The sequence below is a fragment of the Scyliorhinus torazame genome, chromosome 2 (genome assembly GCF_047496885.1).
Source record: "Scyliorhinus torazame isolate Kashiwa2021f chromosome 2, sScyTor2.1, whole genome shotgun sequence".
NCBI lineage: Eukaryota > Metazoa > Chordata > Chondrichthyes > Carcharhiniformes > Scyliorhinidae > Scyliorhinus > Scyliorhinus torazame.
This window is the reverse complement of record NC_092708.1, coordinates 51727410-51753288: the sequence shown is the minus strand read 5'-3', so window position 1 is coordinate 51753288 and position 25879 is coordinate 51727410. Positions and strand designations below refer to the sequence as shown.

Below are 25879 nucleotides of genomic sequence, written 5' to 3'. Positions count from 1 at the left end.
GATGTCGATCTTCACACTGCAGGAGATTCCAGGATGTGGATCTTCACACTGCAGGAGATTCCAGGATGTGGATCTTCACACTGCATGAGATTCCAGGATGTGGATCTTCACACTGCAGGAGATTCCAGGATGTGGATCTTCACACTGCAGGAGATTCCAGGATGTGGATCTTCATACTGCAGGAGATTCCAGGATGTCGATCTTCACACTGCAGGAGATTCCAGGATGTGCATTTTCACACTGCAGGGGATTCCAGGATGTGGATCTTCACACTGCAGGAGATTCCAGGATGTGAATCTTCATACTGCAGGAGATTCCAGGATGTGCATTTTCACACTGCAGGGGATTCCAGGATGTGGATCTTCACACTGCAGGAGATTCCAGGATGTGGATCTTCACACTGCAGGAGATTCCAGGATGTGGAACTTCACACTGCAGGAGATTCCAGGATGTGGATCTTCACACTGCAGGAGATTCCAGGATGTGGATCTTCACACTGTAGGAGATTCCAGGATGTGGATCTTCACACTGCAGGACATTCCAGGATGTGGATCTTCACACTGCAGGAGATTCCAAGATGTGGATCTTCACACTACGGGAGATTCAGGGATGTGGATCTTCACACTGCAGGAGATTCCAGGATGTGGATCTTCACACTGCAGGAGATTCCAGGATGTGGATCTTCACACTGCAGGAGATTCAGGGATGTGGATCTTCACACTGCAGGAGATTCCAGGATGTGGATCTTCACACTGCAGGAGATTCCAGGATGTGGATCTTCACACTGCAGGAGATTCCAGGATGTGGATCTTCACACTGCAGGAGATTCCTGGATGTGGTTCTTCACACTGCAGGAGATTCAGTGATGTGGATCTTCACACTGCAGGAGATTCCAGGATGTGGATCTTCACACTGCAGGAGATTCCAGGATGTGGAACTTCACACTGCAGGAGATTCCAGGATGTGGATCTTCACACTGCAGGAGATTCCAGGATGTGGATCTTCGCACTGCAGAAGATTCAGGGATGTGGATCTTCACACTGTAGGAGATTCCAGGATGTGGATCTTCACACTGCAGGACATTCCAGGATGTGGATCTTCACACTGCAGGAGATTCAAAGATGTGGATCTTCACACTACGGGAGATTCAGGGATGTGGATCTTCACACTGCAGGAGATTCCAGGATGTGGATCTTCACACTGCAGGAGATTCCAGGATGTGGATCTTCACACTGCAGGAGATTCCAGGATGTGGATCTTCACACTGCAGGAGATTCAGGATGTGGATCTTCACACTGCAGGAGATTCCAGGATGTGGATCTGCACACTGCAGGAGATTCCAGGATGTGGATCTTCACACTGCAGGAGATTCCAGGATGTGGATCTTCACACTGCAGGAGATTCCAGGATGTGGATATTCACACTGCAGGAGATTCCAGGATGTGGATCTTCACACTGCAGGAGATTCAGGGATGTGGATCTTCACACTGCACGAGATTCCAGGATGTGGATCTTCACACTGCACGAGATTCCAGGATGTGGATCTTCACACTGCAGGAGATTCCAGGATGTGGATCTTCACACTGCAGTAGATTCCAGGATGTCGATCTTCACACTGCAGGAGATTCCAGGATGTCGATCTTCACACTGCAGAAGATTCCAGGATGTCGATCTTCACACTGCAGGAGATTCCAGGATGTCGATCTTCACACTGCACTGTGGAATTTTCTCGACATGGCTTTTCATAAATTTGCAGACCGACTTCGGTGGTTGGTAGGTGCGGAGCGAGATGCTGCGGTTCCGTTGAATGGGTGAAGTGATTTATGGAGCAGGTAGGTGGGGATGATTGTGGCAGAATGCAATGACAGTGAGGTTGGGTGTGCAGGTATGAACGGGAATGGGGTGAAATGGTGAAAGGTGTTCAGAGGGATTGGTCCGTCATATCAACTGGTGATTCCTGGGGGGCACACTGAAATAATTCTTGATAGCATGTGAGGCCTATTGTGGGCAGTGGGAACCAATGGGGTGCGAGTGCGAGGTTCCGGTGATGATGAGTGAAGAGATGCTGAGGTTTGTTGAAGGGGCCACAGAAGTAAAACCGGATTCTGAGGATCAACAGGATGAAGCGGGATATGTCTATTGTCACGGAAAAGGTGGGCATTTACCTGCATGGGATGGAGAGTAATGGAGGAGAGTGACTGTGAGAAGGTCAAAGGTCACATAATGAGGGTGAGTGGTAATGATAGGGTGGGCGGAGAAGAGTTTGGAAGGTGTTGGTCTCCACTTGAAAAATCACACGCATTATGGCCGCTTGCAGCTATAGAGAGCCTCGAGGTGGAGATCTCAAAATGATGCATCGGGTTGGATCATCAGGATGAGCGGGACAGCAGGCACCTCAGCTGGACAACTGAAGGGGCATCTCACCACACAGTACTAACAATGCAAATGTGTTTAAGCAGGTGAGCACGTGAAGAGCAACGGCTCAGAGGCTTAGTGTGCACAAGAGGATTCTTACACATGGTTCACATGGGCCCTAGCAAAGATTCTTGCCTCCCTGCACATCCATGATTCCAGGCAACATCTACCCAGCCTGGGGTATTCCAATGAAGGTGGAGGGGGTAGTGACGCTCAGGTTTTGCGACTATAAATCGCAATTAAACACATCAGGCCTTATTAAATTGCGAGTGTAATCTATTTGCAGAAGTATAAGAATATTAACAATTGTAGTGCACCCGTGCAACCACATGTGTAAACAGAACTTTGTAATCTTTCGGTCGTGTTGGGTGTTCTGGTCTACAAACAGGTCAACACGGCTGGAGATGGTGTAACTCTATTTTATTAACAACTCAACTGTAATAACATATTGCAAACTTGGGTACGTGCATTACCAGCTTATCTGTGGACCCTGTCCTATCACTATGTAGGTGAGGCACTCAGCACATGGTGAATGTCTGAGATGCAGGCTGTGAGATCTGTGGTCTGAGCTGGCTGCTGCTAGAAGGGCCGGGAACTCTGGTGTTCCCTGTCTTTATAGTGCGTGTGCTCTCACTGGTGATTGGCTGCGATGTTGTGTATGCTGGTTGGTCCTACTGTATGTCCATCAGTGTGTCAGTGTGTTTGTGATTGCACCATGATATGCTGATGTATATCATGACATCCCACCTTTTCGCAAAGAATATGTGCCTACATGAGAATAAATAAAGTGTAGTGAGTGTGTCTGATCATGTGTGTGCATTATTTACATCAATATGTAAATGTGGCTATACTATATACACGGGAAGGTGCCAGGTGCGGAAACTAACTATGTTACACCAAGAACGAAACAAATGCTATTAACAAATGATGAAAAACTCTTAAACAGTGCGGCAGAACAAGTCAGTGCGTCCAATAGTGCAAGGTTTATAAATCAAGTCTTTGGGGTGGGCGACAAATTCGGGTTGACCGCCTCAAGGGTGGTTCAGGATCCACCGGCTGAGGAATGGGCCGGGCCATGGTCGAGTGAGGAGGAGACAGGTATCCGGAAGCTCAACAAAGTCCATGTCAGGGACAACAGGAGGGTGTGGCATCGGTGCAGAATTTCATAGCGAGCGTGGAACCAGACGAAGGGCACGCCGATTGTGGCGGTGAATGGAGCCATCAGGCAAACGAACCAGGAATGAGCGGAGAGCTATCTGTCTAAGACTATCAGCGGTTGACGACCAACCACCCTCCGGAAGATGTATGCGGACATGATCTCCAGGCACCAGGGTAGGAAGATCAGTCGCCTGAGCATCATTAGCCGCCTTGTGTTGCTCACGCTCTTGTTGCATCCACCGAAGTACCGGAGCATGGTCGAGGTCTGGGACGTGAATGGACAGCACAGTGGTCCTGAGGGTGCGACCCATAAGCAGTTGGGCCGGCGATAGGCCCGTGGACAGTGGGGCCGAGCGATAGGCCAGCAAGGCGAGGCAGAAGTCAGATCCTGCATCAGCAGCCTTGCAGAGGAGCCTTTTTACAATGTGGACGCCCTTCTCTGCTTTGCCATTTGACTGAGGGTGCAGGGGTCTGGATGTCACGTGTGCAAAGTTGTATGCTCTAGCGAAGGAAGACCATTCCTGACTCACGAAGCAGGGGCCATTGTCTGACATCACGGTGAGCAGAATGCCGTGGTGAGCAAAGGTCTCCTTACAGGCCCGGATAACAGCCGATGATGTGGTGTCATGCAGGCGTATGATCTCAGGATAGCTGGAAAAGTAGTCGATGATGATGATGTAGTCCCTGCCAAGCGCATGGAACAGGTCCACGCGCACCTTCGACCAGGGGGATGTGACCAATGTCATGATATTCAAACATACATCATAACACATACATAATGATAGACAGACCAACAGACCAATTAGCACACATAACATGACAGCCAATCACAGACAAGAGCAGACACAGTATAAGACAAGAAACACGACACTTCCTGGCCAGTCCATCTGGAGACAGCACCTCATTATGACAGGACCTGATAGCAAGACACTCACACAGTCACAACGTGCTGAGTACCAAGTCAGACGTGTAAATAGTTAGTTGGAATAAAACTGCGTTGTACCAATCGCAACCGTGTTGGTTCGTCTGTACCTCAGAGCACACAACACCTCAACCAACTCATGGGGCTGAAGGATCTCACGTGGTTGTGCCGGCTGGAACCGCTGACAGGTGGGGCAATTGAGCACAGTGTTGGCAATGTCCTCATTTATTCCAGGCCAGTATACAGCCTCTCGGGCCCTCCGTCGGCACTTCTCAACGCCGAGATGGCCTTCGTGCAGCTGTTCTAAGACAAGCCAGTGCATGCTGTGAGGGATCACAATGTGGTCCAGCTTCAGCAGGACACCATCCACGACTGCCAAGTCATCCCGAATGTTGTAAAACTGTGGGCATTGTCCCATGAGCCACCCGTCCATCATGTGGCGCATCACACGTTGCAGAAGGGGGTCGGCCGCAGTCTCACGGCGAATATGGGCAAGGCGTTCGTCAGTTGCCGGCAGATTGGCAGAAGTGAAGGCTACATGTGCGTCGACTTGGCAAACGAATATGTTTGCCCGACCCATCTCGCACGTGATCTCCTCACGTTTGGGTATAGGGTAATGTTCCCTCATTGTATTGCGATTTAAGACTTTCGGGTCAATACAGACCCGGAGCTCGCCGGAAGGCTTCTTGACGCACACCATGGAGCTGACCCATGCAGTTGGCTCCCTCACCCGGGAAAGCACTCCTTGGTCCTGAAGGACCTGCAGCTGCTACTTGAGGCGATCCTTGAGGGGTGCTGGGACTCTGCGAGGTGCATGAACTACCGGGGTGGCATCCTGTTTGAGCAGGATTTTGTATGTGTAGGGCAGTGTACCCATGCCCTCGAAAGCATCCTGGTTGTGAGAGAGGATTGAGTTTAGTTGTGCCCTGAATTCCGCATCTTGGAAGTCAGATGTGCCTTCTGGCGAGAGAGCGTACTCACTGAATGAGGTGGAGGAGTTTGCACGCCTGTGCGCTTAGCAGAGAGTCCTTTGAAGAGCCCACGATCTTGAAGGGTAGGATGGCTTTACGTGAGTTGTGCGTCACTTCGAGTTGGCACGACCCCGTGGCGGGGATTGAAGTGTTGGGTACTCTGAGACACAGACGAACCAACACGGTTGCGAATGGTACAACGCAGTTTTATTTCATTTAACTATTGACAGACTAAACTCTGGTACTCAGCACATGGTGACGTCTGAGTGGCTGGCAATGAGGTCTGTGCCCTGAGCCGTCTCCTGATGGACTGCCCACAAAGTGTCGTGTTCCTTGTTTTGTACTGTGTATGCTCTTGTCTGTGATTGGCTGTCGTGTTGTGTGTGCTAATTGATCCGTTGATCTGTCCATCATTATGTATGTGTGTACGTGCTGTGATGTTCACTTGAATATCATGACAGGGATGACGTTGCCATTATAGTCGATCAGTTGACAGATGGATGGAAGAATTGTTGGTTTGACCCTCAGGGTTTGAAATGCTGACCATGCGAGGAGATTTGCGGAAGAACCAGTGTCCAGGCAGAATGTGATCTGGGACCGGTTGACCGTCAGGGTGGCACACCACTCGTCGTCCGTATCAATGCTGTGCACCGACAGCGGCTGGTGCGTTCGACTCAGGTACAGCTTGTTATTGTTGATGACAGCAATGCGGAAAGGCTCCCTGTCCTCAGTGTCACTGGTCTGTGTGATGTCGGGATCGGACTCGGTGAACATGGGTAGAGTTGCCCGAACATTTCTGCAAGGCTGGTTAAACTGTTGCAAGTTGGCAGGCTGAGGTGCTCGACAGCAGGCAGCATAGTGGCCAAGCCTGCCACAGCGTAGGCATTGTCGCGCTTTGGCCGGACATTGCCGCTTTAAATGGGCGGAGCCACAGTTGCCGCAAGTCATGACATCAGTGCGTTCATTGCGCCACCGCGCATGTGCGGTGCGTCTTGCGTAGTGCATCGCGTTCCTCCGTGTCAACGTCCCCTCTTTTGGCACGTACAAACGCGGGAGGCCTCGGAAAGCGCGTGAAATGGCCGCCTTCCTCCGAGCCGCGGCCCGGGAGGTACTCGATCGTCTGGACCCGCTCCGCCTCGTGGGGCCCCTGCCGCACCGTTTCAGCCGCCTGGATGTGTGAGTACTGGCTGGTGGCGTTCTCATGCAGGACGCAGGTCTCGATGGCCGTTGCTAGGGTGAGTTGCTTGATTTTAAGGAGCTGCTGGCGCAGGGTGTCCGACATGACCCCAAAAACTATCTGGTCGCGTATCATGGAGTCAGAGGTGGGCCCATAGCCGCAGGACTGCGCGAGGATGCGGAGGTGCGTTAAATAAGACTGGAAAGGCTTGTCCTTACCCTGCAGGCGCTGCTGGAACAGGTTGTTCTCCATGCTGCAGGATGGCGGATTGCTGATAAGTTGCAGGTAGGTCTCACAGGGGCTAGTATGCTTCCACTCCTGGAACCATGTCATGTTGGGTGTTCTGGCAGGCTGACATGGTGAATGTCTGAGAGGCAGGCTGTGAGCTCTGTGCTCTGAGCTGGAATTTTGGCAGTACACTCTTGAGGTTGGCCTTGTTGAAGTCCCCGGCCACGATGAACAAGGCCTCCGGGTATTCTGTTACATTGTTAGTTATAGTGGTGTAAATTCATCAAGTGCCTTTTTCATTTCCCCCTGGGGTGGAATATAGACCACCGTGATGCTCGCAGAAGTGAACTCCCATGGAAGGTAGTACGGGCGGCACTTCACAGTCAGGTATTCCAGGTCCGGGAAGCAGTAGTTTGCCAGGGTCAGCGCTGTTGTGTTACCTGCGTGGCCGATAACATGTGTTACTCAATCCTTGGTTGATGGTGAGGTCCTCTGAATCTTGTTGAAGAAGACTCGAACTCATCCAGTAACAACAAAGATTTATTGAGTAACGATAACTATTAATGCATGAGTTCTTTACCTTAACATGGAAACTAGGAATTGGTTAACAAGATTTAACAATAATAACTAAACATAACTCCACTCACTATCTATGTGATTCTGATGTTACCCTGTTCACAGTACACCCACGAGAGAGGGAGAGAGACCCTTTGTGGCTGCTTTTATACCCCTGTTGTTCCAGCCATCTAGTGATCATGTGGTGTTGCAATTTACCCATTAACCCCTTGTGTGCATGCACCTTCAGAGATCACTACATCAACCCCTTTTTAATGTGTTACAGATTTTCTGTATGGTGTAACAAAAATTGAACAAACATAATGAATTAAGTCAACTGGGAACCGATAAAACAAGTAATGCTGTGTACAGAATGTGATGGTAATAATGACTGTACAAAGTCAATCAACGTTTAAAAAGTCCAATCCTCACGAAAAACTTTGTGAGTCCAGACTGTATGAGTTTGATCAGGTGGGTTGATCTCGTCGCCTGTCGTTGAGGTGGCAGTGTTGATGCCGTCATGCCGTTGTGACCACCATCAGTGTTTATACTGTTGGGTAGACATTACGTGTCTTCTTGCTGATTCACAGCTGCCGCTCCGGAGTCGTTGCTTGCAGCCATTCTGGAGCCTGTCAACGAGCTCGCTATGGAGGCCGGTATCACTCCCTCAGTGGAGTCCATCTGTGCTCTCTGCGTGGCGTCGCCTTCTGCTAGGATATGTGGCATGTGGTTTCATCCATTTTGTTGACGAGCTGCCATGTCGTCATGGTCCTGGATTTTCCCACCATGAGACTTGTATGGGACTTGGCACCGATGTTGCTGCTGCAATGACCATCAGATCCAGAGAACTGATCCATGGCTGAGGGACATTCGTCAGCGAGCAAATCATCGCTTGTCAAGGATGTGTCATGGTGCTCTATTTGTCCAATGAGGCACTCATCTCCTGAGTAATCATCGTCAATGAACAAATCTTTTGCTATGGATTTGTCATTGTGCTCTTCTCTTTGGGTGTTGCAAACTGCTTGTTCCAGGGTGTTGTGAAAGTTAATTTTAACTGCTGGTGTAAGTTCGGGCATTGTTCTGTCTTTTGAGGTAAAAAAAATTGGGTTTTACAGCTTTAAATTTCTTTTTGTTCATTTTCGTGCATTTCCATTTTAAGTGGGCGTGGGCCTGGTCCTCTGATGTCATGACGCTTGTGACATCATGCGTAGGGCTCGATCGCGCATGCGCACTCCGAGTTTCTTGTACTGTGCGCTCTTTTCGCAACTGCGCATGCGTGGCTTCTTTCGCCACGGTTTACGTCTTTTAGGGAAGTGCGCATGTGCGGCTCCTTTCTCAAGATGGCTGCCAATCAAAAAGAGCTGTTGCATCGAGTGAGATCCTGCCTCTGCCTCGTGGTAAGTTTTGGCGGCGTTTTTTCTTTGGATAAATTGAAGGTTGTGATGAATGGTTACTGCACCTTTAATATAATGATCCCTTTAAGACTGGGTTTGGAACCCTGGGGGACTCCGCCTCCAGCTCCACCCCGCAGGGAGCCATATATAAGGTAATGTCCAGTGGGCAGTGTGCAGTGAGCACACTTCTCGGTAGCTGACTGGTTCTCTGCTAATTAAAGCCTTTGTATTACCAATCATCTCTCTCAAGTTGTAATTGAGGGTATCTCAATTTAATTAGCAGACTGCTTCAAGATGGACAGCGGTCTAAAGCCAGAGAAGCTCAATTTCTACGCTCGGTCGCCGAAGGCTGCAGAAATGTTTAAATACTGGCTTTGGTGTTTTGAGGCCTACCTGGACTCCTCGGAAACTACAGTCGATGGACCTCGCAAGCTGAGCCTACTACACGCCCGGGTCGGCCACAGACTCTCCTCCGCGATCGAGAAGGCCACCACGTACGAGGCGGCGGTCGAAATCCTGCGAAAGCGCTTCGTTAAGCCAATAAACGAGGTACACGCCCGGCATTTGCTCTCAACCTGCAGCGCTCCAGGGAAATGCTCAACGAGTACGTGGAAAGACTCACCTCGCTCGCTAGGAACTGCGACCACAAGGGGGTGATGGCAGAAGTCCATATGAACTTGCACATCCGGGAAGCTTTCGTGTCCAGTATACGATCCACATACATCAGGCAGCCTACTCTCTGGAAGTGGCCCACCATAATCTCCGCACGTACTCCACAGACACTGCGAGCCCCTCTCGGTCCCCTCCAGATTCGGCCACACTACAGGCCTGTGCCGCGCGGCGACCTGCTCACACCGGGGGCACACCGTGCTATTTCTGTGGGCAAGGCCAGCACCCACGTCAGCGTTGCCGAGCCCACTCCGCTATCTCCAACGACTGCGGAAAGAAGGGTCATTTCACAAAGGTCTGCCTGGCTGGGCCCAAGGCCCAGAAATCGAGCTTCCAGGCCCACAGGCCCCGCAACGCGGCTGCGCGCGTCATCGGCCTCGTGCGAGTCATTGGGGCAGCCGGCGGCCATTTTGTGACTCTGGGCGGCCATTTTGTGAGTCCAACTCAGCTGAGGACCCTGTCTACGTGCAACTGGGAGCGGTCACCCTCGACCAATCACGGCCGAAGCACCTGCTGAACTCCATGATGCAGGTCCAAATCAACGGGCGCGACACCCCCTGCCTCTTCGACTCCGGGAGCACGGAGAGCTTTATCCACCCAGAAACGGCAAGGTGCTGCTCCTTGCGCACCTATCCCGCCTCCCAAACTAGCGCCCTCGCCTCCGGGTCCCACTCAGTCCAAATTACGGGGTATTGTGCCGCGAACCTCGTGATCGAGGGCGCCAAATATACCCATTTCAAACTTGATATCCTCCCTCACCTCTGCGCCCCCCCCTGCTGCTCGGTCTGGACTTGCAGTGTAGCCATCGAAGCCTGACACTGAAGTTCGGCGGACCCCTGCCCCCACTCATGGTATGTAGACTGGCAACACTTAAAGTTGCAGCACCCCCTCTTTGCGAACCTCACCCCCGACTGTAAGCCCGTCGCCACCAGAAGTCGGCGGTACAGTGCCCAAGATATGACTTTTATCAAATCAGGGTTTCAGCGGTTGCTGAAGGAAGGGGTCATAGAAGCTAGCAACAGCCCCTGGAGAGCACAAGTCCAGTCTGGGGAAAAGAAACGGATGGCGGTGGACTATAGTCAGACCATAAACCATTTTACGCAACTTGATGCGTACCCCCTTCCCCGCACAGCAGAAATGGTTAACCAGATCGCCCAGTACCGGGTATTCTCCACGGTTGACCTAAAATCCGCCTACCATCATAAGACCATTAGACCATAAGACATAGGAGCGGAAGTAAGGCCATTCGGCCCATCGAGTCCACTCCGCCATTCAATCATGGCTGATTTCAACTCCATTTACCCGCTCTCTCTCCATAGCCCTTAATTCCTCGAGAAATCAAGAATTTATCAACTTCTGTCTTAAAGACACTCAACGTCCCGGCCTCCACCGCCCTCTGTGGCAATGAATTCCACAGACCCACCACTCTCTGGCTGAAGAAATTTCTCCTCATCTCTGTTCTAAAGTGACTCCCTTTTATTCTAAGGCTGTGCCCCCGGGTCCTAGTCTCCCCTGCTAATGGAAACAACTTCCCTACATCCACCCTATCTAAGCCATTCATTATCTTGTAAGTTTCTATTAGATCTCCCCTCAACCTCCTAAACTCCAATGAATATAATCCCAGGATCCTCAGACGTTCATCGTATGTTAGGCCTACCATTCCTGGGATCATCCGTGTGAATCTCCGCTGGACCCGCTCCAGTGCCAGTATGTCCTTCCTGAGGTGTGGGGCCCAAAATTGCTCACAGTATTCTAAATGGGGCCTAACTAATGCTTTATAAAGCTTCAGAAGTACATCCCTGCTTTTATATTCCAAGCCTCTTGAGATGAATGACAACATTGCATTTGCTTTCTTAATTACGGACTCAACCTGCAAGTTTACCTTTAGAGAATCCTGGACTAGGACTCCCAAGTCCCTTTGCACTTCAGCATTATGAATTTTGTCACCGTTTAGAAAATAGTCCATGCCTCTATTCTTTTTTCCAAAGTGCAAGACCTCGCACTTGCCCACGTTGAATTTCATCAGCCATTTCTTGGACCACTCTCCTAAACTGTCTAAATCTTTCTGCAGCCTCCCCACCTCCTCCATACTACCTGCCCCTCCACCTATCTTTGTATCATCGGCAAACTTAGCCAGAATGCCCCCAGTCCCGTCATCTAGATCGTTAATATATAACGATCAGCTCCCTATCCGCCCGGAGGACCGCCTCTACACGGCCTTCCAAGCAGCCGGTCGGCTTTTTCACTTCCTCAGGGTCCCTTTTGGCATCACAAATGGGGTATCCATTTTTCAAAGGGCGATGGACCAAATGGTGGACCAGTACGGCTTACGGGCTACTTACCTGTACTTGGACAATGTCACCATCTGCGGCCATGACCAGCAGGCCCACGACGCAAACCTAAAAAAGTTCCTCCAGACCACCCGGGCCCTCAATCTGACCTACAACAAAGAGAAATGCGTTTTCCACACAACCCGACTAGCCATCCTCAGCTACGTCATGGAAAACAGGGCCCTAGGCCCAGACCCCGACCGCATGCACCCCCTTAAGGAACTTCCCGTTCCCCATAGCCTCAAAGCACTCAAACGGTGCTTGGGGCTCTTTTCCAATTACGCCCAGTGGGTCCCCAGATATACGGACAAAGTCCGACCACCCATTAAGACCACAGTTTTTCCCCTCATGGCTGAGGAAATCCGGCACTCTGCAGTCGAGAAAGAGGCACAAGCAATTGTGGAGGCCGTGCAGCACTGGAGGCACTACCTAGCCAGTAGGAGGTTCGCCCTCGTCACCGACCAACGGTCGGTAGCCTTCATGTTTGATAACGCACAATGGGGCAAAATAAAAAATTATAAAATTTTGAGGTGGAGGATCGAACTCTCCACCTACGCATACGATATTACATGTCGTCCGGGGAAGCTCAACGCGCAGAAAGACCGTCTGCGGGCCATCCACGATGACCTCTGTCACCCGGGGTCACCTGGCTTGCTCATTTCATCAAGACCCGCAATCTACCTTACTCCACCGAGGGGGTCAAGGCTGATGTGTTGGGTGCTCTGGATCTGTGGAACACATACAGGCCACCAACACTTAAAATAGTACAACACTATTTTATTAAGTTAGACACTGTTGAACATACTTTCACTGTGGGTTAACACGATGTTAGATTAAACTAAAGATCTATGCCTGTCATAACTAGTCTATGCATTCAGCACATGGTGAAGATCTGTGCTGTAAGCTGTAAGCTCTGTCCTTCTGAGAGGCTGCATCCCGAATGAGCAGCAACTCTGATGCCCCCTGTCTTTATAGTGAGTGTGCTCCCACTGGTGATTGGCTGCGGTGTTGTGTGCGTTGATTGGTCTTGCTGTGTGTCCATCAGTGTGTGTGTCTGCACCATGATATACTGGTGTATATTATGACATCCCCCCTTTTATTAAAAAAATGCATGTGTGTGGCAATAAATAATGTATGGTGAGAATGGTCCGAACGACGTGTGGGGTGCGAAGACATATTTACAGGACTACGTACATGAGAACTAAGCTATTTACATGGGAAGGTGCCTGGTGCAGAGAAGCAGTATGCAACAAGAGTAAAGAGATCAACACTATATATAAACCAGGGAAACGATCAAACAAAGCAACGAAACAATTCAGAGAGTCCATAAGTTCGCAAAGTTCAGAAATTTAGTCTCTGAGGTGGGTGACGAATTCTGGTTGACCGCCTCAAGGGTGGGTCGAGAGCCGCCGGTTCAGGAGCGGGCTGGACTGCGTCAAAGTCAGGGGGATGCAGAGTGACAGGGAGCTCTGCATAGTCCGTGGCAGGGTCAGCAGGAGGGCGAGGCGACACTGGAGGATCACGTGGCGAGCGTGGAATGAGACGAAGGGAGCGTCGATTGAGGCGCAGAATAGAGCCATCCGGTAGACGAACCAGGAACGAGCGGGGGGCCACCTGCCGAAGGTCAACAACGGTTGCAGACCAGCCACCATCCGGAAGATGGACGTGGACGTTGTCATCTGGAGCCAGAGCAGGGAGATCAGCTGCACGGGAGTCATGAGCCGCCTTGTGCTGTGCACGAGACAGCTGCATACGGCGAAGGACCGGAACGTGGTTGAGGTCTGGGACATGGATGGACGGCACCGTCGTCCTCAGGGTGCGACCCATGAACAACTGGACTGGCGACAGGCCAGTGGACAGTGGGGCGGAGCGATAGGCCATCAGGGCAAGGTAGAAATGGGACCCAGCATCGGCAGCCTTGCATAGGAGCCGTTTGACCGACAACAAAGAGAGGCGAGAGAAGAAATTACTGAAGGAGGCTAGAGAGGAAATTACTGAAGGAGGCTAGAGAGGAAATTGCTGAGGCCTTGACAGAAATCTTTGGATCCTCACTGTCTTCAGGTGATGTCCCGGAGGACTGGAGAATAGCCAATGTTGTTCCTTTGTTTAAGAAGGGTAGCAAGGATAATCCAGGGAACTACAGGCCAGTGAGCCTTATGTCAGTGGTAAGGAAATTACTGGAGAGAATTCTTCGAGACAGGATCTACTCCCATTTGGAAGCAAATGGACGTATTAGTGAGAGGCAGCATGGTTTTGTGAAGGGGAGGTCGTGTCTCACTAATTTGATAGAGTTTTTCGAAGAGGTCACAAAGATGATTGATGCAGGTAGGGCGGTGGATGTTGTCTATATGGACTTCAGTAAGGCCTTTGACAAGGTCCCTCATGGTAGACTAGTGCAAAATGTGAAGTCACACGGGATCAGGGGTGAGCTGGCAAGGTGGATAGAGAGCTGGCTAGGTCATAGAAGGCAGAGAGTAGCAATGGAAGGATGCTTTTCTAATTGGAGGGCTGTGACTAGTGGTGTTCCGCAGGGATCAGTGCTGGAACCTTTGCTGTTTGTAGTATATATAAATGATTTGGAGGAAAATGTAACTGGTCTGATTAGTAAGATTGCAGACGACACAAAGGTTGGTGGAATTGCGGATAGCGATGAGGACTGTCGGAGGATACAGCAGGATTTAGATTGTTTGGAGACTTGAGAGGAGAGATTGCAGATGGAGTTTAATTCGGACAAATGTGAAGTAATGCATTTTGGAAGGTCTAATGCAGGTAGGGAATATACAGTGAATGGTAGAACCCTCAAGAGTATTGAAAGTCAGAGAGATCTAGGTGTACAGGTCACTGAAAGGGGCAACATCAGGTGGAGAAGGTAGTCAGGAAGGCATACGGCATGCTTACCTTCATTGGCCGGGGCATTGAGTATAAGAATTGGCAAGTCATGTTGCAGCTGTATAGAACCTTAGTTAGGCCACACTTGGAGTATAGTGTTCAATTCTGGTCGCCACACGACCAGAAGGATGTGGAGGCTTTAGAGAGGGTGCAGAAGAGATTTACCAGAATGTTGCCTGGTATGGAGGGCATTAGCTATGAGGAGCGGTTGAATAAACTCGGTTTGTTCTCACTGGAACGACGGAGGTTGAGGGGCGACCTGATGGAGGTTGACAAAATTATGAGGGGCATAGACACAGTGGATAGTCAGAGGCTTTTCCCCAGGATAGAGGGGTCAATTACGAGGGGGCATAGGTTTAAGGTGCGAGGGGCAAGGTTTAGAGTAGATGTACGAGGAACGTTTTTTACACAGAGGGTAGTGGGTGCCTGGAACTTGCTGCCGGAGGTGGTGGTGGAAGCAGGGACGATAGTGACATTTAAGGGGCATCTTGACAAATACATGAATAGGATGGGAATAGAGGGATACGGACCCAGGAAGTGTAGAAGATTGTAGTTTTGTCGGGTAGCATGGTCGGCACGGGCTTGGAGGGCCGAAGGGCCTGTTCCTGTGCTGAACTTTTAATTGTTCTTTGTACTCCCTTCTCCGCTTTGCCATTGGATTGGGGGTACAAGGGACTGGACATCACATGGGCAAAATTGTACCGCCTGGCAAAGTTGGACCATTCTTGGCTGGTGAAGCAGGGGCCATTGTCCGACATAACAGTGAGCGGGATGCCGTGTCGAGCAAAGGTTTCTTTACATACACGAATGACTGCAGACGAGGTGAGGTTGTGCAACCGTATCACCTCCGGGTAATTCAAAAAGTAGACCACGATCAGGACATAGTCTCTACCCAGCGCGTGGAACAGGTCGATGCCCACCTTGGTCCATGGTGACGTGACCAACTTATGGGGCAGCAGGGTCTCACGTGGTTGGGCCGGCTGGAAGCGCTGACAAGTGGGGCTGTTAAGCACTGTTTTGGCTATGTCCTCATTAATGCCGGACCAGTACACTGCCTCTTGGGCCCATCGGCGGCACTTTTCCATGCCAAGGTGGCCCTCGTGTAGTTGCTCCAGGACAAGTTGGCGCATGCTATGCGGGATGACAATGCGGTCCAGTTTTAGAAGAACCCCGTCTCCTACCGCCAGATCATCTCTGACATTATAGAACAGAGTGCATTGGCCCTTGAGCCACCCGTCCGTTGGGTGGGGCATGACACGCTGTAGCAAGGGGGTCAGCCGCTGTCTCGCGGCGAATTTGAACGAGGCGTTCATCCGTGGCAGGTAGATTGGAGGCCACGAATGCCACATGGGCGTCAACCTGGCAGACAAATCCCTCTGGGTCACATGGAGTGTTGACTGCCCTGGAGAGAGCGTCCGCAATGATGAGGTCTTTACCTGGGGTGTATACCAACTGGAAGTCGTATCGCCAGAGTTTGAGAAGAATACGCTGGAGGCGAGGCGACATGTCGTTCATGTCTTTCTGTATTATATTGACCAGCGGGCGATGGTCGGTCTCGACGGTGAATTGAGGAAGTCCGTAGACATAATCGTGAAACTTAACCACACCTGTCAGAAGGCCCAGGCACTCCTTTTCTATCTGTGCGTAGCGCTGTTCCGTGGGGCTCATCGCACGTGACGCATATGCAACGGGGGCCCATGATGAGGCCTCATCACGTTGAAGGAGCACTGCCCCTATGCCGGATTGACTGGCACCGGTTGAAATTTTGGTCTCCTTTGCTGGATCAAAGAAAGCTAAGACCTGGGCCGTTTTGTTTTGAGTTCTCTCCATTCGCACCCGTGGGCAGGGAGCCATTGGAAGTCTGACGTCTTCCTGACCAGGTTCCTGAGAGCCGTGGTATGAGAGGCGAGGTTAGGTATGAATTTTCCTAAAAAATTGACCATGCCCAAAAATCGGAGGACCGCCTTCTTGTCCTCTGGTGTTTTCATAGCTGTGATGGCAGCTACCTTGTCCGCATCCGGCTGCACACCCAATTGGGAGATGTGGTCCCCGAGGAACTTGAGTTCCGTCTGACCAAAAGAGCATTTGGCCCTGTTGAGGCGGAGGCCATGCTCATGTCTACGTCTGAATATGCGCTGGAGGCGACTAACATGCTCCTGCGGGATGGTGGACTAAATGATTATGTCATCGACATAGACGCGAACACCTTCAATGCCTTCCATCATTTGTTCCATAATCCTATGGAACACTTCTGATGCAGATATGATCCCAAACGGCATCCTGTTGTAACAATATCTGCCAAAGGGGGTGTTAAATGTGCAAAGTTTCCTGAAGGATTTATCGAGCTGGATTTGCCAGAATCCTTTTGAGGAGTAGAGTTTGGTGAAGAGCTTGGCGTGAGCCATCTCACATGTGAGCTCTTCGCGCTTAGGAATTGGATAATGCTCCCTCATGATATTGCGATTTAGATCCTCGGGATCAATGCAAATTCTCAATTCGCCGGAAGGCTTTTTTACATATACCATGGAACTGACCCAGTCGGTCGGTTCCGTGACTTTGGAAATCACTCCTTGGTTCTGGTGGTCCTGCAGCTGCTGCTTGTGGCGGTCCTTAAGGGGTGCTGGGACCCTGCGAGGTGCGTGCACCACAGGTGTGGCATTCGGTATTAATAAAATCTTGTAGGTGTACGGGAGCGTGCCCATGCCCTCTAAAACGTCGTGGTACTGGTTGATAATGGCGTCGCGATGCGCCCTGAAGTCGGTGTCCGGAAAGGCAGACGCGTCAGCAGGAGAGAGGGAGTGAACTCTCTGAACTAGGTTCAACAGCTTGCATGCCTGCGCGCCAAGCAGGGAGGCTTTCGAGGAGCCCACGATTTCAAAGGGGAGGATGGCTTTGCGTGACCTGTGCGTCACTTCAAGTTGTCATGAGCCGCTGGCAGCAATGGCATTGCCATTATAATCTAATAGCTGGCAGGCTGATGGGAGGATGGCTGGTTTGACACGAAGGCTTTGGAGGTCAGACCGTGCAATGAGATTGGCGGAGGCACCAGTGTCCAGGCGGAATCGTATTTGGGAAAAGTTGACCGTAAGGGTGACACACCACTCATCGTCTGGATCGATACTGTATACCGATAGAGGCTGGATTCTTTGCTTCGGGTACACCCTGTTTTTTGTAACGATACCGACTCGAAAAGGCACCTTCGGGTCCTTGGTGTTAGTATCGGGTAGCAGGTCCGAATCGGACTCGGTGACCATGGGTTGAATGGCCCGGACATTCCTGCGAGGCTGGCTGGAGCGATAAGAGTTGGCAGGCTGAGCTGATCTGCATAAAGCAGCATAGTGGCCAAGTTTGCCACATCTCAGGCATCGTCGGGATTTGGCAGGGCATTGCCGCTTTTAGTGGGCAGAGCCACAGTTGCCGCACGTTGTAGCATCAGCACGTTCGCTGTGCCACCACACATGCGCAGTGCAGTCGTACGTAGTGCGTGCCTGCGCAGTATGTTCGTCGACGTCGCCGTCCCCTCGTTTGGTGCGCACAAGCGCGGGAGTCCGCGAAAAGCGTGCGAAATGGGGTCTCGCTTCCACGTTGGCTGACGACTCCGGGAACAGTCCTACTCCAGAGGCACATGAGGAGCCATAAGATGGACCCTCTAGTCGAGAGGGTCCAGCTGCTGCATGCAAACCCCCTCGCGTGAGCACCTCGACGGAAGGCAAGACACAGTTTCCCTGCGAGACCTGGCACCCGCTGGCTCTATCACCGACGCCCTCCCTCTACTGACGCTCCCCTCCCCGCACCGGCTGCCAACACCGACAGCGCCCCCCCCCCCGCCGGTACCAATCACCCTAGTTACCCCGGATACCCCTCCTTCTCCACCACGGGCAAAGGCTTAGACCACCGTGCTCCCGGATATACCCCACTGAAGACGCCCGCGTCCGCCGCATCACCGCCAGAGCTGAGAAGGTCAACAAGGACAATCAGACCACGCAAAAGACTGGACATGTAATTCCACTTCACCCCCGACGGACTCTGTATTTTCTTTTAAAACAGGGGGTGAATGTGATGAATGGTTATTGCACCTTTAATGTAATGATCCTTTTAAGACCGGGTTTGGAACCCTGGGGGACTCCGCCTCCGGCTCCACCCCCCAGGGAGCCATATATAAGGTAATGTCCAGTGGGCAGTGAGCACACTTCTCGGCAGCTGTCTGGTTCTCTGCTACTTAAAGCCTTTGTATTACCAATCATCTCTCTCGAGTTGTAATTGAGGTACTGATTTTTTTTCAGTTCAACTGTTCAATCGTGATTTCTAGAGTTAGATACTGTTGTTGTGAAAGTTTTTTCGTTAAATTTTTATTAGACTATCATCATAGAATTTACAGTGCAGAAGGAGGCCATTTGGCCCATCGAGTCTGCACCAGCTCTTATAAAGAGCACCCTACCCAAGCTCAACACCTCCACCTAATCATTATCACCCAGTAACCCCACCCAACACTAAGGGCAATTGTGGACACTAAGGGCAATTTATCATGGCCAATCCACCTAACCTGCACATCTTTGGACTGTGGGAGGAAACCGGAGAACTCAGAGGAAACCCACACACACACGGGGAGGATGTGCAGACTCCGCACAGACAGTGACCCAAGCTGAAATCGAACCTGGGACCCTGGAGCTGTGAAGCAATTGTGCTATCCACAATGCTACCATGCTGCCCAGTCCATAAGTTAATTGATCTATTATCATAGCATCTCTGAAATCAGCATAATTACAGCCTTGTGCTAGTACCTGGAGGTCTGCAAAAAAATCAGTGACTAACTCTCTGAATCTCTGGCACGTATTACGAAAATTAAGTCTTTCCAGCGTCTCACCAGACTGATTTTTATAGTGTTGTTCAAATTTTGCGATAATTACTTTAAATTTAGTTTTGTCTTCACCTTCCAAGAAATTGAATGAATTATATATCTCCATGGCCTGTTTCCCCGCCGCCAATAAGAGGTAGGCTATTCTTTTAGAATCTGGCGCAGCGGTTATGTCCTTAATTTCCAGAAATAGATTAACGTGTTGAAGGAAAATTTTCCAATTATACTGGAGATTACCCAAGGTTCTGAAGGGCTCTGGAGCTCGAAGAGAGTCCATCGTACCGGTTTTTTCTTGCCTTCCGTGGTCGAATATCTATACAAATGTTTTCTTTTTCTTGTCTGTCGAACCGAATCTAGCTAGTTCCTGTTTTTGTTACTCCTCGGTACCATGTTGTATTACCTGCGAGGTCGATAACTCGTGTTACTCAATCCTTGGTTGATGGTGAAGTCCTCTGAACCTTGTTGAAGACTCCAACTCGTCCAGTGACAACAAAGGTTTATTGAGCAACGATAACTATTAATGCATGAGTTCTTTACCTTAACATGGAATCTAGGAATTGGTTAACAAGATTTAACAATAATAACCAAACGTAACTCCAGTAACTATCTATGTGATTCTGATGTTGCCCTGTTCACAGTGCACCCACGAGAGAGGGAGAGAGACCCCGTGTGGCTGCTTTTATACCCCTGTGGTCCAGCCCTCTAGTGATCATGTGGTGCTGCGATTTACCCATTAACCCCTTGTGTGCATGCACTTACAGAGATCACTACAGGCGCATTTGAGCACCAGGAGAAATTGATGAGGAGGCAAACCCCTCCACTTAGCTTTGCCCGATGACGCCGTGTGGTCCATCTGGTGCATTAAGGAGCGTCAATTGGATGGTGCAATCCGTGAGGCAGGAGTAAGCCGTACCTCTGTGAAACAGAGTGAGATACCCTCAATTACGACTCAGGAGAGGAGATTGATAATTCAAAGGCTTTAATTACCAGAGAACCAGACAGCTGCCGAGAAGTGTGCTCACTGCACGCTGCCTACTGGACGTAACCTGATATACAGTTCCCTGGGGGCAGAGCCAGAGGTGGAGTCCCCCAGGGTTCCAAACCCGGTCTTAAAGGGGCCTACGCATTAAAGGTACATGTGTACACAGATATCATTCACCACATTCACCCCCTGTTTAAAAAAACGCATAGTCCATCGGGGGTGAAGTGGAATTACAAGTTCAGTCTTTTGGGTGGTCTGATTGCCCGTGTCGACCTTCTCAGTTCCAGTGGTGGTGCGGCGGATACGGTCGCCCTCGGTGGTGGTATATCCGGGAGCACGGTTGTCAGAGCCTTTGCCCACGTTGGAGCAGGGGGGTAATCTGGGGTGACTAGGGTGATTGGTGCCGGCGCCGGCTGGGGGGGCACTATGGGGAGGGGGGGCTCTGTCGGAGTCGACAGCCGGTGCGGGAGGGGAGTGTCGGTAGAAGGTGGGGCTTCGGTGGGCGAACCAGCGGGTGCCAGGTCTCGCAGGGAAACGGTGTCCTGCCTGCCGTCGGGGTGCTCGACGTAGGTGTATTGAGGGTTGGTGTGTAGTAGTTGGACCCTCTCGACCAGTGGATCTGTCTTATGGCTCCTCACGTGCCTCCGGAGTAGAACTGGTCCCAGAGTCGTCAGCCAAGGTGGAAGCGAGACCCCGGAGGTAGACTTCCTGGGGAAGACAAAAAAATGGTTGTGAGTGGTCTCATTCGTGGCCGTACAGAGGAGCGACCTAATGGAGTGTAGGGCATCGGGTAAGACCTCCTGCCAGCGGACGATTGGGAGACGTCTTGACCGTAGGGCTAGAGGACAGCCTTACAAACTGTCGCGCTTTCCCTCTCCACCTGCCTGTTTCCCCGCGGGTTATAGCTGGTCGTTCTGCTCGAGACGATGCCCTTGTTGAGCAGATATCGATGCAGCTCATCGCTCATGAACGATGTACCCCGGTCGCTGTGGATATAAGCAGGGAAACCAAACAGCGTGAAGATGCTGTGCAGTGCCTTGATTACGGAGGCCGAGATCATGTTGGGGCAGGGGACAGCGAAGGGGAAGCGGAAGAATTCATCGATGACGGTGAGGAAATAACTGTTGCGGTTGGTGGACGAGAGGGGCCCTTTGAACTCCACGCTTAGTCGCTCAAAGGGCCCAGAGGCCTTTACCAGGCGAGCCTTGTCTGGTCGAGAGAAGTGCGGTTTGCACTCCGCACAGATCTGGCAAGCCTTGGTCATGGCCTTGACCTCTTCGGTGGAGTAAGGTAGGTTGCGGGACTTGATGAAATGGGCAAGCCGGGTGACCCCCGGGTGGCAGAGGTCATCGTGGATGGCCCTCAGGCAGTCTTTTTGCGCGTTGGCGCATGTGCCGCGGGACAGGGCATCTGGGGACTCGTTGAGCTTCCCCGGACGATATGTAATATCGTACGTGTAGGTGGAGAGTTCGACCCTCCACCTCAGAATTTTATCATTCTTTACTTTGCCCCGTTGTGCGTTATCGAACATATAGACTACCGACCGTTGGTCGGTGACGAGGGCGAACCTCATACCGGCTAGGTGGTGCCTCCAGTGCCGCACGGCCTCCACTATGGCTTATGCCTCCTTCTTGACTGCAGCATGTCGAATTTCCGAGGCGGTGAGGGTTCGGGAGAAGAACGCTACTGGTCTGCCCGCCTGGTTGAGGGTACCAGCCAGGGCGACGTCTGATGCGTCGCTTTCTACCTGGAAGGGAATGGTTTTGTCCACCGCGTGCATGGCGGCCTTGATGATATTGGCCTTGATACGACTGAAGGCCGACTGAGCCTCAGCCGTCAGGGGAAAAAACGTGGTCTTAATGAGTGGACGGGCTTTGTCCGCATATCTGGGGACCCACTGGGCATAATAGGAAAAGAGCCCCAGGCACCGTTTGAGTGCCTTGAGGCTACGGGGGAGGGGAAGTTCCTTAAGGGGGCGCATGCGGTCGGGGTCTGGGCCTAGGACCCCGTTTTCCACGACGTAGCCGAGGATGTGTTGGAAACGCATTTCTCTTTGTTGTAGGTCAGATTTAGGGCCCGGGCGGTCTGGAGGAACTTCCTCAGGTTTGCGTCGTGGTCCTGCTGGTCATGGCCGCAGATGGTGACGTTGTCCAAGTACGGGTATGTAGACCGTAAGCTATATTGATCCACCATTTGATCCATCGGCCTTTGGAAAACAGAGACTCCGTTTGTGACACCGAAAGGGACCCTGAGGAAGTGGAAGAGTCGACCGGCTGCTTCGAAGGCCGAATAGGGGCGGTCCTCTGGGCGGATAGGGAGTTGATGATAGGCAGATTTTAGGTCGACCATGGAGAATACTCGATACTGGGCGATTTGGTTCACCATTTCTGCTATGCGGGGAAGTGGGTATGCATCGAGTTGCGTAAAGCGGTTTATGGTCTGGCTATAGTCCACCACCATACGTTGTTTTTCTCCGGAGCGGACTACCAGTACTTGTGCCCTCCAAGGGCTGTTTCTAGCTTCTATGACCCCTTCTTTGAGTAGCCGCTGAACCTCTGACTTGATGAAAGTCATGTCTTGGGCACTGTACTGCCGACTCCTGGTGGCGACCGGCTTACAGTCGGGAGTGAGGTTCGCGAAGAGGGGGGGTGGTGCAACTTTGAGTGTCGCCAGACTACATACCGTGAGTGGGGGTAGGGGTCCGCCGAACTTCAATGTCAGGCTTCGGTGGCTGCACTGAAAGTCCAGACCAAGCAGCAGGGGGGCGCAGAGATGAGGGAGGACATAAAGTTTAAAATGGGCGTATTTGGCGCCTTGAATAGCGAGGTTCGCGACACAATACCCCGTGATTTGGACTGAATGAGACCCAGATGTGAGGGCGATAGTTTGGGAGGTGGGATAGGTGCACAGGGAGCAGCGTCTTACCGTGTCTGGGTGGATAAAACTCTCCGTGCTCCCGGAGACAAAAAGGCAGGGGGTGTCGCGGCCGTTGATTTGAACCTGCATCATTGAGCTTCGCAGGCACTTTGGCCGAGATTGACCGAGCGTGATTGCTCCTAGTTGCGGGCAGTCAGAGTCTTCGGTTGAATCGGTCTCGCAAAATGGCCACCGCCGTCGGTCGCACGTTTTGGGTTTTGAAGATGGCCTCCGCCAAGATGGCCGCCCCATGACTCGCACGAGGCCGATGACGCGTCGGAAGTAGGCGTGTCCGGCCGCCGCGCGGCCATGTTGCGCGGCCTGTGGTCCCGGGAGTTCGATTTCTGGGCCCGATGAGACTTTTGTTTCTGGTCTTTGGGCCCAGCCAGACAGACCTTTGCGAAATGCCCCTTCTTTCCGCATTTGTTGCAGATAGCGGAGCGGGCTGGGCAACGCTGGCGTGAGTGCTGGCCTTGCCCACAGAAATAGCATGGGGGGCCCCCGCTGTGAGCGGGTCGCCGCGCGTCGCAGGCCTGTAGCGTGGCCGATTCTGGAGGGGCTCGAGAGGGGTTCACAAGGTCCACAGAGTACGTGTGGAGATTATGGTGGACCTCCAGGGAAGAGGCGAGCGTTACCGTGCCTTGGAGGTCCTTCGCTCCGTCTTCTAGGAGCCACTGTCGGATGTAAGTAGATCGGATACCGGACACGAAAGCATCACAAATATGTAAGTTCATGTGGACTTCTGCCGCCACCTCTTTATGGTCGCAGTTCCTGGCGAGCGCGGTGAGTCTCTCCAAGTATTCATCTAGCGTTTCCCCGGGGCGCTGGCGGCAGGTCGAGAGCAAATGTCTGCCGTGTATCTCGTTTATCGGCTTTACAAAGCGCTTCTGTAGGATTTTGACCGCCGTTTCGTACGTCGTAGCTTTCTCGATCACGGAGGATAGTCGGTGGCCCACCCGGGCATGTAGTAAGCTCAGCTTGCGAGGTCCGCCAACTTCAGTCTCTGAGGAATTCAGATAGGCCTCAAAGCACCGGAGCCAGTATTTTAACATTTCAATGGCCACCGGAGACCGAGCGTCCAAATTGAGCTTCTCCGGCTTTAGACCGCTGTCCATCTTGATGTAGTCAGGTAATTAAATTAAGATACCCTCAATTACGACTCAGGAGAGGAGATTGATAATTCAAAGGCTTTAATTACCAGAGAACCAGATAGCTGCCGAGATGTGTGCTCACTGCACGCTGCCTACTGAACGTAACCTTATATACAGTTCCCTGGGGGCGGAGCCAGAGGCGGAGTCCCCCAGGGTTCCAAACCCGGTCTTAAAGGGGCCTATGCATTAAAGGTACATGTGTATACAGATATCATTCATCACACAGAGGACACACCAGTCGCTTCCTCCCCTCTGAGACGTAAGTATAGCATTAAGCTCGTCCAGGTTGTTTTTAAATGCTTGGAAGTTTGCCAGGAGTATTCTGGGGAGCGGAGGTTTGAAACCGTGTAGTTTCAGTCTCACCTGCAAACTGCCGCGTTTCCCTCGCTTCCTCGGTTGGCGACTGCTATTGGATAGTCCCGGGATCCGATGGAAGAAGTCTCACCTTGTGGAAGGTAAGTGGTTGCGTCTGGCAGGGTCCCGGGTGCTGGTTGCAATTTCGGGATCACGTCTGCTGGGTTCCCGTGCACTGGTTGCGATTTCAGAGTCCCTGGGGTGAGGGGCATGTTCACGATCCAGTCGGGCCTGGGGTTCTGCGAGGACGGGTCTATCTTTCGGCGCGTTCAGGTCTCACGTTTGGTCTCTGCCGTTTTGGGGATTTTAGTCTGGGTTTGGGTCACTGGCAGGGTCTTCCTGGGTCAGCTTGAGCCGGGTCATTTGTTCGGTTCCAGCATTGGTGGACTGGTCAGGCGTTCCTGGAATCAAAGAACAAAGAACAGTACAGCACAGGAACAGGCCCTTCCACCCTACAAGCCTGCGCCGACCATGTTTCCTATCTAGACCAACCGCCTATATCCTTCGATACCCCGTCTGTTCCTGTGTCTATCCACATAAGTCTTAAGGTCGCTAACATATCTGCCTCAACCACCTCACTTGGGAGTGCATTCCAGGCCACCACCACCTCTGTGTAAAAAACTTCCCCCCCCCACATCTCCACTGAACCTGTCCCCCCCTCAACTTTCATCGGATGCTGGTGTAGGCCTTGTCGGGTCTCCATGTGGATTCTTATTTCCTCCTTCTGCCAGTAAGTCCTGGCACTGGACCCTCGATTGGGTCAGGTTGGGTCTAATGGTCAGGGACCGGGTCAGGTATTCCGGGAGCCGGATCGGGCACACCAGTAGCCAGGGTCGCTTCCCAGGCCGGTCGGGAGCTCCGAGAGCCAGGCCGGTTCCTACGCAAGGTCGGGGTCTTGCACTTTCAGGTCAAG

General features: G+C 51.7%; 1 protein-coding gene across 2 annotated transcripts in view; it reads right to left on the bottom strand.

Moving 5' to 3' along the window:
• LOC140388000 (uncharacterized) overlaps positions 1–25879 on the bottom strand; it is a 48368-nt gene that overhangs the window by 7403 nt on the left and 15086 nt on the right. Inside the window, exons 2-3 of one of the 2 annotated variants that reach the window (XM_072471458.1) lie at positions 24097–25367; positions 20975–21253 (exon numbers count right to left, since the gene is read on the bottom strand). In XM_072471458.1, coding sequence (XP_072327559.1) covers positions 21170–21253; positions 24097–24576 — 564 coding nt within the window. In that variant the 5' untranslated portion in view covers positions 24577–25367 and the 3' untranslated portion in view covers positions 20975–21169. Of the gene's footprint in view, positions 1–20974; positions 21254–24096; positions 25368–25879 lie in introns of those variants that run through there. The other variant, XM_072471452.1, reaches the window with a different exon arrangement.